The sequence below is a fragment of the Platalea leucorodia genome (assembly GCF_965183815.1).
Source record: "Platalea leucorodia genome assembly, chromosome: 1".
Classification (NCBI taxonomy): Eukaryota; Metazoa; Chordata; class Aves; order Pelecaniformes; family Threskiornithidae; genus Platalea; species Platalea leucorodia.
The window spans coordinates 144,776,753-144,790,610 of NC_138823.1; the positions used below are offsets into that span (position 1 = coordinate 144,776,753).

General features: G+C 40.5%; 1 protein-coding gene across 1 annotated transcript in view; it reads right to left on the reverse strand.

The window, feature by feature from the left end:
• ADAM22 (ADAM metallopeptidase domain 22) overlaps positions 1–13,858 on the reverse strand; it is a gene marked incomplete at both ends in the record, with an annotated part of 132,955 nt that overhangs the window by 6,857 nt on the left and 112,240 nt on the right. The window contains 5 exons of the mRNA XM_082309222.1: positions 2,489–2,575; positions 4,699–4,809; positions 7,929–7,995; positions 8,557–8,657; positions 11,501–11,695. Coding sequence (XP_082165348.1) covers positions 2,489–2,575; positions 4,699–4,809; positions 7,929–7,995; positions 8,557–8,657; positions 11,501–11,695 — 561 coding nt within the window. The remainder of the gene's footprint in view (positions 1–2,488; positions 2,576–4,698; positions 4,810–7,928; positions 7,996–8,556; positions 8,658–11,500; positions 11,696–13,858) is intronic.

The following is a 13,858-nucleotide window of genomic DNA, read 5'->3' on the forward strand; positions in this document are numbered from 1 at the left end:
ACACCGTTCTTAGGAACAATGTTTTCCAGTCTGTGACAGATTAACCAAAATTGCACCCAAGTTTTGAGGAGAAACTGTTCAGTTCAACCTCTCATAAGCCTATGGTAACTCATCCTGGGAGAAGATTTGATCCTTTGCCTTCCATAATGTGCCTGCAGAATACTTCCCCATGGTTACCTCATTTAATTAGGACATACAGGTTCCTAAATTTATTCCAGTTTCTCTCTCATTTCTAAAGCTACTGCTGCAGGCAGTCATTAGTAAGCTTCTGTGGTGTAAAACTTTTAATTTGTTTCATCTCTGCTGATACACAGCCCTTAAAACTCACATGGGTCAGCTTAGTCCACATCTACATGCAAAAAATGCTTGGTTAATCTCAAATACAATTGGAAATGTGACTCATTCAGTGCAATGGTTGAAAACCCTCAGGGGCAGGGTACGCTGCCATCAATTTAATCTAGTTACTAAATCAAGATATACTGATATTAAAAGATGAAAACCAAATTAAGAGTATCCACACAGGAATTTAAACCTGTTTAACTAAACCATTTAAAGTAACATACTTTAAACTAGTGCTATCTTCGTATTGCATCAATGTCTTTGTTTATTGCGACCACAGAGCTTCTTATACAAACACCCTGAAAGGCAGCTATGGGGTTAGATTATGGTGAGTGACTGATGGCCTTGCCTGAACAACAAAGGTCCAGAGGGCTTTAGGAAAAGCTCTGCTAATAAAAACACACCTCATTTCTAGTGTGAGTTTGCCTAATTTCACCTTCCAGTGACTTTTGGTCATTATCAGTCTCAGGCGGCTAGTCTAAAGGACTTCCCACATAGGTTTTGCTCCATGTGCAGCTATGTGGATTTTATGATCAGGTAAGCACTTAGCTGCTCCATTAAACTGAACAGCTTGAGGCCCTGCAGTCCTTTCTAAGGTTTCTTAGGACTTAAATCTCCCCAGTTCTTGAACATGCTTGCTGAACTGTAGACACCAGAACTGGACCCTGTATCCCAATGCTAAAACCAGCAATGCCAAAACTACCGGATTCACAATACACCCTGCCTGAATGTCCAAGCACCAACACCGAGACCTGGCTGATACTGGTTGGCAAAATCACAACATCCTCCCGTAAGCCTTGGGTTCTTGTGTCAGGGATTTTTACTCCTTGTTCAGGACCGAGATCAGGACTGGCAGGCTTAAATTTACCTCATTTGCCCTGTTTGTTCATTGGAAAGCCTTTCTGCAACTTACTCTGTGACTTAAGAGTTCTTGAAAGCAAACACAAATGGTTTAAAAAAGTGACAATTTTATGCTCTTTTAAGACTTTGGGACATTTTTAGTTCTAAAAATTACTAAATTCCCACTTTGCTATTTAATATCTGCCAGTGCTGCTATTGGAATAGAAGTGTTTCATCAGCATCTTGTGATACAACTCCATCACGTTTTTTTCCCAAATATACACCAGACATATTTAGTGAATGTTTCTGCCTTTTTGCACTATTATTAGGTCTACTAATGCCGCAAAATTATTGTTAAGATTCTATTTACTCCTTCTTACTATCCTTCACTGTTTCAGCTAAAGATTTTGCATTGTATTCCTTTTCTTTGTGTTTCTATAATTCTTGTTTCAGCTTAATGTCTGATATGTCAACTTACAGCTTCATAAATTTTTTTTTCATGTTTTATATTATTTGTCATAAATTGTCTTCCATTCTCTCCTGTGCTAGCTGATTTTTTCAGCTGATGCAAACTTCTGTCTCAGGTGTGGGATTGTGTCTTTTGGGTATCTACTAAAATGTTCTCAGTCTCCTGATTCATGTACAACAGGGAGGCCAGCCTCACGCATGCTTCTTCTCTTTAACTTGGAATGTATCAAATAATACACACTTTCCCCTCTCAAAAGCAAGTGATATTTTTGGTTGAACCCTACACTCACTTGTAACAGATTCATTAGTGGTTTGATAAATAGAGCACAGAGTATATTCTCATACATTTAATTTTCCAATTACAATATATTAATTATTTCATTGTATGCTGAGGGTAAAATACCACTACTTTTTATTCTTTTTTCATGTAAATTTTAGTATGCACTATATAAGACAGTGGGTAGAGTCAATGTGTTATGAAACCACTTGCTTCAGTAAATTACATTCTATTTAAGTTAATACTACTTTATTAGTGATAAATATGTCTCATGCCCATAAAACACTACTTGGCATAAAATGATGAGAAAGCTACTACAAGCTATAGATGATGGTGGGAATGCATGCACTACACACACCCTTTTCAATGGCTTCATTAAAACATTCAGAAAAAGAATTGTAAATTGCACATGAAGCCAAAAACAGACATCAAAATGCAGCAAAAGAAGAGGGGCCCTTTGCACCTACAGTAACTTGTATTGATTTATACAAGGTAGGAGTCCCAAGATATTTGTATATGCTGGAACAGCTCTTAAAAATGATATAGAATTAATTTACAAAATACCTAAAGTATGGTCCTTCAGTGTTTTTATTCACATCTTCTACCCACTTAGCTACATTATATTCTCTTTTGAACCATGGGTTTAAATACCTGCAGAAAGCAATGGAAGGAACAGAGAAAGCAGAAGAACAAGAATAGAAAATCTGAGAACACACAGCACAAGCTTAGCAAGGATGTCTTCATCCCCAAAATGCAAGTGAATATGGCAAATAAATCAGTATGAATGTTGGGTGAGGACTAGGCAACGTGTACAACTGCATGAGAAAATCTGACCTACAACAAGACTCATATGTTTGATTAATACGGAAACTCTTTGGGATACATCATTCATTTAATGTCTTAAGGGTAAAATTCACTCCTATGCAGAGGGCCAGCATTAAGCTCATGGCTTGAACTCCTCTGATGATCTCAGAATAAGGATGAAGGGGCATTTTGGCTGCAGTCCTGCAGTTTGCTTGTTAAAGACACACATTTGCACCCATCTAGAATAAATTGCAAGATAATAGCTTAATGAGCACAGAAACGTGGGCTTGGCCCTTTCTACAGGAATGAATTTCGGCCTCAGTGTGTTAAAAGGCTTGAATTGTTTGCCACTACAGTGGCAATTTTTACACTTATGTGCAAATAACCTTCTGATTTTTCAATGATCATTTAATTTGGTAGGACTACAAGAAGCTTTAATGGAGGTGGGCTGCAGAGTTATCTCACATTTTACAGAAGCAATCTTAATACCAAAACCACACTTTTTAGGAAAAAAGTCTGAGCTGCATACTCATATTAATTACATGAAAACTATGAAATAAAGACAGTGTTTACTTATCTGACAGTAATATTACCAGGGAAGAATAATTTTTTTTTTTTTGTAACTGGTTTCTCTTAGCCCCCAATAACAAGATTAGTGAATTCCTCCCCCTCTGTCATGTTAAGAAAAAAGGGCAATGTAGAAACAGGAGTCTGCCTGGTCCAATTTAAAGTCTGTTCTTGTTGTATAAGAATAGCAACAGTTTAACGGTTATTTGTGATCACCACCTTTATATAATAGAGACTAGCACACTCTGAAATAGGAAAAAAAATGTAGCCAAGGAAAAGGGAAAGAAAATTCCTCTTTAAGTTATTTTTTATATTTCTGGGCCAGTTCCCACCACCCTTGTTTACGACAGTGACTCCAGTGACCTCACACATGGGAACAGGCCTCGCAAGGGATTGCTCAGATGAGTAAAGGTTAGGCCAGATCATGTCGTGCAACCCCCACCATATTTCAAACCACGCTGATGACAAAAGCGGCAGCACTTTTTCGACTTCTTTTGCTCCTTTTTTGCTCTGGAACTTCTCCTCCCCGCCCCGCACAAGCACAGCCACAGCTCTCAGAAAGTACTCGCCCTCAGCCACAAGTGCTTCTAAGTAGCTTCCTCAGCTCGCTTATTTATCAGGAATCAGGAGTGCTTTATGCTTTCCAGCTTGGGGTCTTAGAGAAAGAAAACGTCAAAAGTGGTAGAGCAGCAACAGATGAACTGCAAGTGAAGCAACAGGCTGACGCCAGCATCACCAGGAACTAATAAACTTCTGCTTTAGCTTTAATTGTAGGTGCGACTACACATTTTCTTGTACTTGCTGCAGTACTTTTGACTTGCTTTTTTTCATTGGAAAGGGTCTTTTGGTAACCATGAAACACTCCCAATCTGGCTTCCTGTATTAGAAAACAAAGTATAATGTGGTATCAAAGCATGCAGTTGTTCCACAACCGTGTTGCAGGGTTTCCTGGGTCTGGTTGTATTACAGACCGTCGTTCACCACCTCAATTCATCTGTTACAAAAAGGTTAAACTCGAGTTACTGCAGACCACTACGTGATACCATTAGAAAGCTCTCAGGTTGATCTTCCTGGCCACCTGTTCATTAGCAATGGCCAGAATCCGCATTTTCTTTGAGTGAGAAATTCCGCTTTAAAACACAGGTGTCCTTACATGTAAGCCTATAGCTAGACCAACGGCTCGATTTGGCTTGTAGCGCAACATGCAACAAGGCAAAGACCTGGGCTCAAGAGTACCCATACTCCTCAGGCTGGCGAGGAGGAAGGTTAGCTAGCGCTGCATCAGCAGGAGCACCTCCAAGCAGTCACGGTGTTTTGCCACAGTGAAACTATTGTATACTGAGGGAAGGGACTTTTCACGGGGTAAAATGGCAGCCCAGAACGCAGGGGCAGGTGAGACTGACCTGTGATCCCGACTCCCTGTTTGGGGGTGGTCAGAACCCCCTGGGCTTATGCCTTGGGCCGGGATTTGGTGGGCGAGAGAAAGCCCAGGCTCAGATGCATGGGTTACCCTGCTGCAAAAAGACAATATATAATAGAAAGTCTAAGCCAAAGATGTTCGTATCAGTTATAACAACGAGGAAGACAAATGCTTATAGGAAAAGCAGTGCAAATTAACAAAGGTCAGAATCGCTATTTGGCAAAACACATATTCCCTGGGACTTGTTTTAACACAAGCTCCCAATTAAACTGTCAGCTTATTCAGAAAACTCTCATTATCATTCCTGGAAAACTCTAATTGATTTTAATAGAAAACTTGTTTTATCAGGCCATTTCATCAACCCCGTTTGTGAAAAAGCTGCAGAAACATTTGGCCTGTTGGCATTCCTTCTGTGTGAACTGAACCATCTGCCTTTCGTAAAGAACACAAATTTTGTTTTAAAACATCTAGAAACAATTAAAAACATCCCAAAAGAGCTTTAGCAGTCTCCATGGAGCCACATCCTTAGCAGAAGCCTTGTTCATGTATCTGTTAGGTACAAGGGGTCACACAAAGGCGTGAGCAGTACATTTTTCAGGAATTGCCCAATGTGCTTGCAACCCTCTGTCGGCGCTGCTCGTGAGGCCTGCAGAGCTCAAACCTTACTCAGTGCTTAGCAAATTTTGCTTAAATGATTAGTGGCACGAGTCTCTTATCTGGTGCTTGGCTGTATACCAAAAAAACCTTGGGCATAATATGTGCAGTTACTGCAGACTCATGCATACGTCAAATACTTTTGTAGGCAACTGTACAAAAAAATTGAACTCTGCACAAAGTATGACACAAATGAACCCAATTTTCTAGTGGTTAACTTCACTGTCTCTATTACTAACAGGAGACCAACAGTGTTACCCCTTTTCTTCCATCTCAATAAGTATGCTTCATTGGACTCCCAGGGCCACACAGGTGGACTTTCCAGATGCCATCCACCATTTCAGAACAGATTTCAACATTCTGCTATGTTTCCCAGAGAAGGTAAGAAGGTAAATTTGTCTGGGAAAAGCCTCCATGTATTCTGAGGCACCCTCAAAGCAGCTGGCATTGCTTTTTGTTTTTCTAAATGAGTAAATGCTGGCTATGGTTAGATCATTCTGTTAATTTTCTCTGCTCTCAAAGGAAGTCATCTCTCTAACCAGAGCCACTGTATGCCCTCGGCAATTCTCTCCGTTCCCTACCGAATTGGCACAGCACGTGGATCATTCAGTGGGAGCTCTCTCCCCAAGGGGTGACAGGCTTGCCAAGGAGACTCAGACAAGCCATGCGGTACTGTGCAATCCAGGACAGACCCCGTCAGGAGAAAGTGCATTTTCCTGCCCAGCAGGTCTCTCCCAGGAACACACACGCTGCGCTTCATCCCTAGCAGGCTGCTGCACAGCCCTTGGGAAGTGCAAGCCTCCTCTCTCTAGCACCAGGGCTGCTGCTGGGTTGAGAGACCATAACAAGCAGCAAGAAGGAAAGCAGAGAATTAGGTGGAAATTCAGGGGCACCTTTAACAGAGGAAAAAAATTACTGGGAAAAAGATTGCCAGCTCACACTCTCTCTGTCTACCCACTTAGTTAGTGCTCCAAAGTTCTCAGAGCAAATGTATAATATACCAGCTGAGCAGCATAGAGGAAAAAATATGCCCATTGGGGTTTTTTGCTTTTACTGAAAACAATACTCTTCCCATGCAGTTATGTTCACTCTAGGCTAAAAAGAGCTGATGTGGTTTCATTCTTTATGGACCAATTCAGCCCCAGTGTACAGCTCTGCTGAATGATAGAATAATGGTATCATTAATTTGAACTTTTTTTTTTTTAACAGATTTTGTTTAAGAAATACAATTGGAAAATGAAGAAAAGCACAGGACAAGTTTCTACAGAATGTGCAATCTCATTGGTATTCTTGGCAGTTCGGTCAGACTAATTTTGTTTTTATCAAACTGTCTCATGCAAAGAGAAAAGAAAACAAGCAAAATAACGTTCCAGTAAGAGTTTACCAGCATGAAGACCAAGAGCACAGGGGCACTTGACAGATAAACTCCTCCAAGAGACCTGGGGCTAAAATTTCTGGTTCCATGTTGCCGTTTTGACCACGCAATGTTATAACTGCAATGCGCATCAAACTATTATTTCTGTAACTTGTAACAGAGGGTCTCCTCTATGAACCTTTCTGAGCCTACTCACCTCAAGACAGTGCACTGCAGGCGGAAGAAAAGTTTCAGAACAAACTCAAAATCCCCAAACCGAAGAAAGCAGGGCCCAGAGAGGAGTTAGCATTATTAGTTTCCAGCAGGGTTGGTATCAAGCCCGTTTGCCCATACAGGTGCAAAGTTAGTACTAATGATACAGGGAAAGGGCACTGTCATCGCCAGTGTGGTCAAAGAAGGGGTCATTCCCGTGTGGCATAAGTGCTGTAAGAGCAGGCCAGTGCTTGACAAGCCCAGAGATTATGTTTCCAGCCATTCACCATTCATTCACAAAAGGAGCCTGAACCAGCAGGCTAATTACATAAGAAAGGCTCTTTCCCTGTGGGGAGCACTGCACACATGGGCTCGTCAGTAAATGTAACCAATGAATCAAGACAGAAAGCAATTCTAAGCCATACTGGAAAAGTCTGGGGATCAGTTGCTTGGTAAGGACTCTCATTACCCATTTATTGGAGGGCTTACTCAAGGCTGGCTGTTTCAGGCTTACAACAATAAACTTCAGGGTACTCTCAAAGCAGACAGGTATGTCTCCTAAAACCTTCAGGCAGGTACACAAGAGATAAAAATCTCTAACTCTGCAATGGCCCAAGCCAAGGTGAAGACAAGGGTAGGAAACAGGTTATCAGAAATTCAGTATTGAACCAGGATACACTCAGCAATGGCAGTTTACTGTAGACAAAAGCCTGCAGTGATGGTGCAGGCTGCCACCATCATTGGGAATTGCTATGGGAACGACTGTGAGAAAGCCTACATAAAAAGAAAATTGATAGTTAATTTTTAAAGAATACATAAAAAGAGGTTGAAATACATTAGCTAAACCATTTACCAGATTATCAGTCAGCAATCAGAATGGGCCACAGAGCAAAAATGCAGCTGTCTACTTTTCAGTACTCTTAATCTCCATCTACAAAACACAAATATGAAAACTGTACTTTTTGGCTTTGCTTTTGTAAGTTCAGACTTACTCAGTTGAATTAGACCGTGGCCTAAATCTTTTGCCTCTGACTTTCTTTCTGTTTCCTCCTACATTACCTGAAAGAAATCAAAGGATAAAGACAGACGGTAAAACAATTTGAAACTCACCTGCATCCCATGCCAAACTGTACTTTCTTTTTGCATCCCCAGCAAAAGAGTCGTTACCTCATTAGCTTTAACCATTTAAAAGTCAGTCCCTCTTGATTTACCTCAGATCAGCTAAACCTGACACTTAGGTGATCCTTCTCTACTTTTTTCTGCAACTGTGCAGAGCAAAAAACTCCTTAATTTCAGCTTTTATTTGAGAAAGTCAAGAAAAACACTAAACACTGCCTGATAAAATGACAGAAGCTGGCAAAAGTCAATAGACTTCTTCCTCTTTTTCATGTTAGCCCACACTGGAGGAATGGGAGAAATTGAATGTCATTTCTATGTGCCAAAGCATTGTGCAAAAAAACGTATTTGTGTAGGGCACTTCTAAATCCCAATTCCAGGGTAATAACAATTAGCACAATCTTAAGGAGTCATGCTGCTCTCCAAAGATAAGCCAAACTTTCAGCAGAGCGGCAATGGCTCAGAGGCTGGTTTCCACTGTGGCCAGCACAGAGGTTCACTTACCTTGCCAAGAATTACTCCTAGGCCTCCCATTTTCACAAATGTCTGAAATATGTTTTGTGTCTGGGATCCTTTCACTCCAGGAATGAGATAATCCATTTGACCTGGAATAGGAGGGCTCAGATGCGGTTATTGTTAAGGGTATTGTCTCACATCAATGTTAGCTCAGTGGTTCAGAGTCACATTCCCGAGGCCAGTGACATAACATAGCCTAAGGTCTGTCTGCACTAGCACAGCATCCAGGATTTCTGGTTAAACCCTGCAGTTACACTTTGCCAGCTGTCCCTGCAGTGGTTTGGTGTGTCCACGTTCAAGAGCCAGGCTTTAGCACTGCTTTCTCCCGTGCCTACTGTGGAAAGCACAAACACCAGCACACACTGGATCTCCAGCTCTGCCCCAGTTCTTAGCTGGAAGATGCTCTTCCAACTGTGCTCGTCTCAAGGCGTTTTTTCCTCACATCCCACCTGCAGGCTGCCCATTCCCTCCTCGTGCTGTTGCAGTAAAGCTGGGACTGCTTCCCTCTACCCACTGTGACAAGTCTCAGTGGCCCAGGAGTCTGCGATGAACATCCTCCCACTCACATCTGGTAGCTCCAGTGGAGGGGTAACTCTGTCTCATATTTGCTAATTTTGAATTTTTATTCTGTTTTTTCAGCTAGTCACCACAGTATATAATTTTAATGCCAAACTCAAATCCAAAACCAGTCTTTATATCTAGGTGTTTGGTGCAAACTAAAATTTTTCTTTCTTCTTGTATTCCCTCTAAGACCCAGAGATGTGTGTGGCCAGGTCCAACACATGGGGTTTTGCAACAGGCTCCCTCCTGTTGAACTAGAGCTGCTGCTTGGCTGTTTGCCATGAGATCTACAATTCTTACCGAAAGAGAAGAAAACAAGAGGAAATTGAAAACTGGTCAGAATAGATGGCTTATTTATTACAAAGAAGTTTTGCTTAAAGGATCTATTTCTGTAGTTTTTAAGTATGAATACGCTTGCATTTTTCCGTCTCTGCTTTCCTTGGAGGGCAGGCATCTGACATGCTCTTCAGTTTCCAGAAGACCAGGCTAATCACAGCCACACTGAATTAAGTCCAGGGTTTCATTAATTCAAAGTTGGTTACAGCATGAAAGGTCTGAAAACCAACAGATCCATTAACAGACTTTTTTTATAATTTTCTCCTCCTAATGATCTATTTTCAGGTTTAGGAGTGTCTTGCTATATACTGGTTGTGGTGTTTGCTGTATCATAATAGCAAGAGTTATCATAAAGTTCTCTCTTAATCCTTGAACATCCTAATACTAACACTTCGTAGTGCTTTCCAGCATGGAGAAGCCCAGGCAGCTAATGGCCCAGTCACTCTAATGTCTCCCAAGAGATGTCATCCATATCTGCACACAAAGCAAATTAAAACCAGCTTGAAAGTTAGGAAATAGCACTCTGGGCATTGAAATGGGAGGACTATGTCAGCTCCACCACAATGTTAATGGAGTATTTGTCAGACTTACTTTTCCAGACATTACAGTGGCACAACATACCTGAACTGGTGGTGGGGAACAACAAAACTCTCTAGTACAGACAGACCTTAGAAGCCATTAGCTTTTTGAAACGAATAATAAAGAGAGACACATGAAAGAAATGAAGTATGAAAGGAAACACAGATACTGAATGAAAAAAGAAACACATTAAATGATATTCACTTTAAAACAGACTTTTTTTTCTTAACTGGTATTTGAACCTGCTTACACAAAGCTATGAAAACTTGCTTCCCCAAGACTTTTTTAAAAAATTTATCCAAATGAGAAAAGATTCTCCAACACAAACAGTGCATCATCATATAAGATTAACGCTTGCTCCCTGAAAACAAATAATTTATCCACTCACAAATCTAAAAAGCTGAATTTAAAAATTAGAAATAATTAATTAATTATACACTACTACAGTTTTCTTAATAACATATTCGTTAGAACAGGTTGAATGAAGTTGCATATAGGATCAAGCTGCTATATCCAAATAGCAAATGTCACTGCGAATGTATCCCTTCCATATATTTCTCTTTACTTTCTTTGAAATAACAACAAAGAAAATGGCTTCATCAACTGCACAGTTACAGACTGCTCGGTGAGACAAGAATTGAGAATTGCAGTTTTCTTATGAAGCAGTTCAGGATTGTCTATCCCTTCTATGACAGTGCTTCTCATAAATTGTTTTATAGTGCCAGCTGGAGATTTTCATAATTAAAGGATCTCTAACTGCAGAGGGATAGTGAGCATCATGACCTACTGACCTTAGCAATTACAAATGACTCTCAAGGCTTTTCAATGAATTTTCCATTTTAAAATGTTGTTGAGTTTTTAAAGTAGCTGGAACAATAACAGAATTAGTGAAATTTGATCAAGGGCAAAATCTAATGGCCTCCTTGGTTACTCGTAATAGCAAGCACAAAACTACAGGAAGTCTTTATGGAATTATTTTCTAAGATAACTTGGCGACTATTTATATACTAGTCTAGTACGTGGAATAAAATGCAAGCGCCATCATCCTTAATGTGAGACAGCAAGAATATTATCCAGAACACTAGGTCAAGTCAGTGAATTAATGACGCTGACAAATAAAGATATAAAAATAACATTTACATTGAACAGTTTATAACTATTATTGAAGCAAGACAGTGTTCCTTTGCTTTGATTACATGACCATGATTTAAAAAATTGTGGTTCTTTTATTTAATTTTTTTTTGAGCCAGCAATTATTATTACAGTCTACTTGAAAACAATTCTCAAGCAGGGAGATGATGAAAATTTGATTAACCGAAAATTGGTTTACAATTGAAAACTTGTTTATTCTGGACTAGTGATAATTGGCAGCTCAGGGCATGTGAGTAAAATCAGTAGTCAAAGCACAAAGGATGCTATTTCAAACATTCCACAAAGAAAGAAGAAAGACTCAAACCTGCTGCAAAACAATGAAATGTTCTGACTAATGGAATAATGGGTGATGGAACAGGTAGAAATCTGAAAATGCGACAGAAAAGCAGACCTCTTCTTAGAACTAGATGCAGAGTTTGTGCTGACTCCAGGAGGCATGTCGCTATAAAAAGAGTCGGCCTCTCCAGGCTTTTTTACATAATCTCCCTGGGGTATTTGTCTAAAGTATAATAAACATCGTAGTCAGAAAACATGACAGGCACTAGCACGCACACAAACATGCACAAATATTAGTTTAAAAGAAAGAGGCAAGGATAGCGATCCTTGAGGAAACCTGTTAACCACACGCAATAAGCCTATTAATAAATAATTCAACCGTCTGAGAGAAAACTCCCACATGCTTCTGATATGTGCAGAAAAGTGGATAATGTGGTTTTGGTAAGGAAAAACAAGGAAAATTTCACTGATAAACTCTGATCACAATTTTCAAAGTGAATAGCTTGTGGTTCTTGAGACATTGGATAATCGAGTGCAGATATGTCAAATGGCTCATCGCGCTGGTTGCAAAAAGCACCCTCAGGCGCAGGACAAGTACTGCAGCCTGAGCTGAATGCACGCCTGCATCAAAAAGGAGTTCAGGAAAAGTGAATGCTTTTTTCCTTCTGAGGTAGATGCTTTCCGTTTAATTTTTGTGATCATTATTGAATTAAAAAATAGCAACTTATTGATTTGTTTAAACCTCAGGAGGAGAAAAACCTCCAGTTTATTAACTGTTTTCTTGCACAGGGGAACTAACGCCAGTGTCAGAGGTTCTCAGCTACTCCCGATTACCACAGTACACTCAATCTGCCAAGACACACAAAAATAATGCCACGCATTATCTGACAATAGTTTATCCTTTTCCGGTACTAGAAGCTCGGTTATGGTGCATAAAACTATCTACGCATTAGAAAGTCCTAATCAAGTTATGCAAATTTATTGCAGATGGTGAATTCATTGCCAGCAGAAAAACTGCCGTGCAAATATTCCAGCTACAGTTCCACCAAGTTGAAAAATCCTCCCTAGTACAAGTAGCTACTTTGAAAGTGGGCTATATCATAACGCCAGCAACTTAATTATCTATTCAGCCTTGCACTTTCCAAGGCCTTTTTGCTTCAGTCTGCCCCTATTAAGATGCGCATTTATCAGAAGGTTTATTCACATTCAGATTGTGTCCAACTACAGACCTGAACTGGGGTCTCTTCATTCCATATCTGAATTTCTAAGGCTCCTAAAGTATTTAAAGCATATAATTATATGGCACATAGATCATTAGGGTAACACAGTACTTCCACGCTATTTCTTCTAGCATCTCTCAAGTCTTGGTTCTTGCCCCATTCCTCGGCTGGTACATCGGTGTGTTCGGAGTGGACTCAGTGTGGGCAGCTCTGCTCTCCAGGCTTCCTCCAGCAAACTGCCCTCTCGGGTACTCCATCAGAAATAACTTCTCCCGTGTAGCTGTGCCCTTTAAGCCACACTATCCCAGCTCACAGAACCCTTGCTAATTTGCTGTTTTTATTACTTTCAGTTTGCTCATTTCAGTTGCTTAGTACTACCAAATATCATTCCTTACGTAATGCTCAAAAATACCTCAATGGCTTGTTTTCATTTTTATTTAAGGAGTAATCATAAACAAATTAAAAAAAAGGACACTCTGGACACTTTGATGGATGTCTGGTTTTTCCATTTATGAAACACTCTTTGTACATACCCAAAATTATTCTATTTAGAAGTCAGCCTACAGAACTTCATTTTCTGCATGAAGGAGATTTAGTTGCTAAATACCTCCATCATCTTCAAAAGCCTCAGCTTATGCTGGTTTCCACTCTGCCCATGCCCACAGACACAGCTGCAGACTGACTGCACACTCACAGCTCTCTGTCCATATACTAATTTCTGGAGATGAGGGAATTTGGAAAAGTTAGATTCTCTGATATTCCAATGCGAACATGCATGGGGCGGTCTCTTTCTGTATTTCGAGGTTTTGGCTGCTCTGTCCTCAGCCAACCCTGATACACCCACAGTAGACTGACTTGATGGCCATGTTAGTCTGTGCTTACACATACATCGCATGCCACTAAGCAGCACCAAACCCTGAAATTCTGCCTGCCTTGTGCCAGGTGACATCTCTACCCACCAACCTCTTCATAAGGCTTGACTTCAATGGCTTTGCCTTTTTCGTAGAATCATAGAATGCTTTGGGATGGAAGGGACCTTTAAAGGCCATCTAGTCCATCCCCCCTGCAATGGGTAGGGACATCTACAACTAGACCAGGTTGCTCAGAGCCCCATCCAGCCTGGCCTTGAATGTTGCCAAGGATGGAGCATCTACCACCTCTCTGGG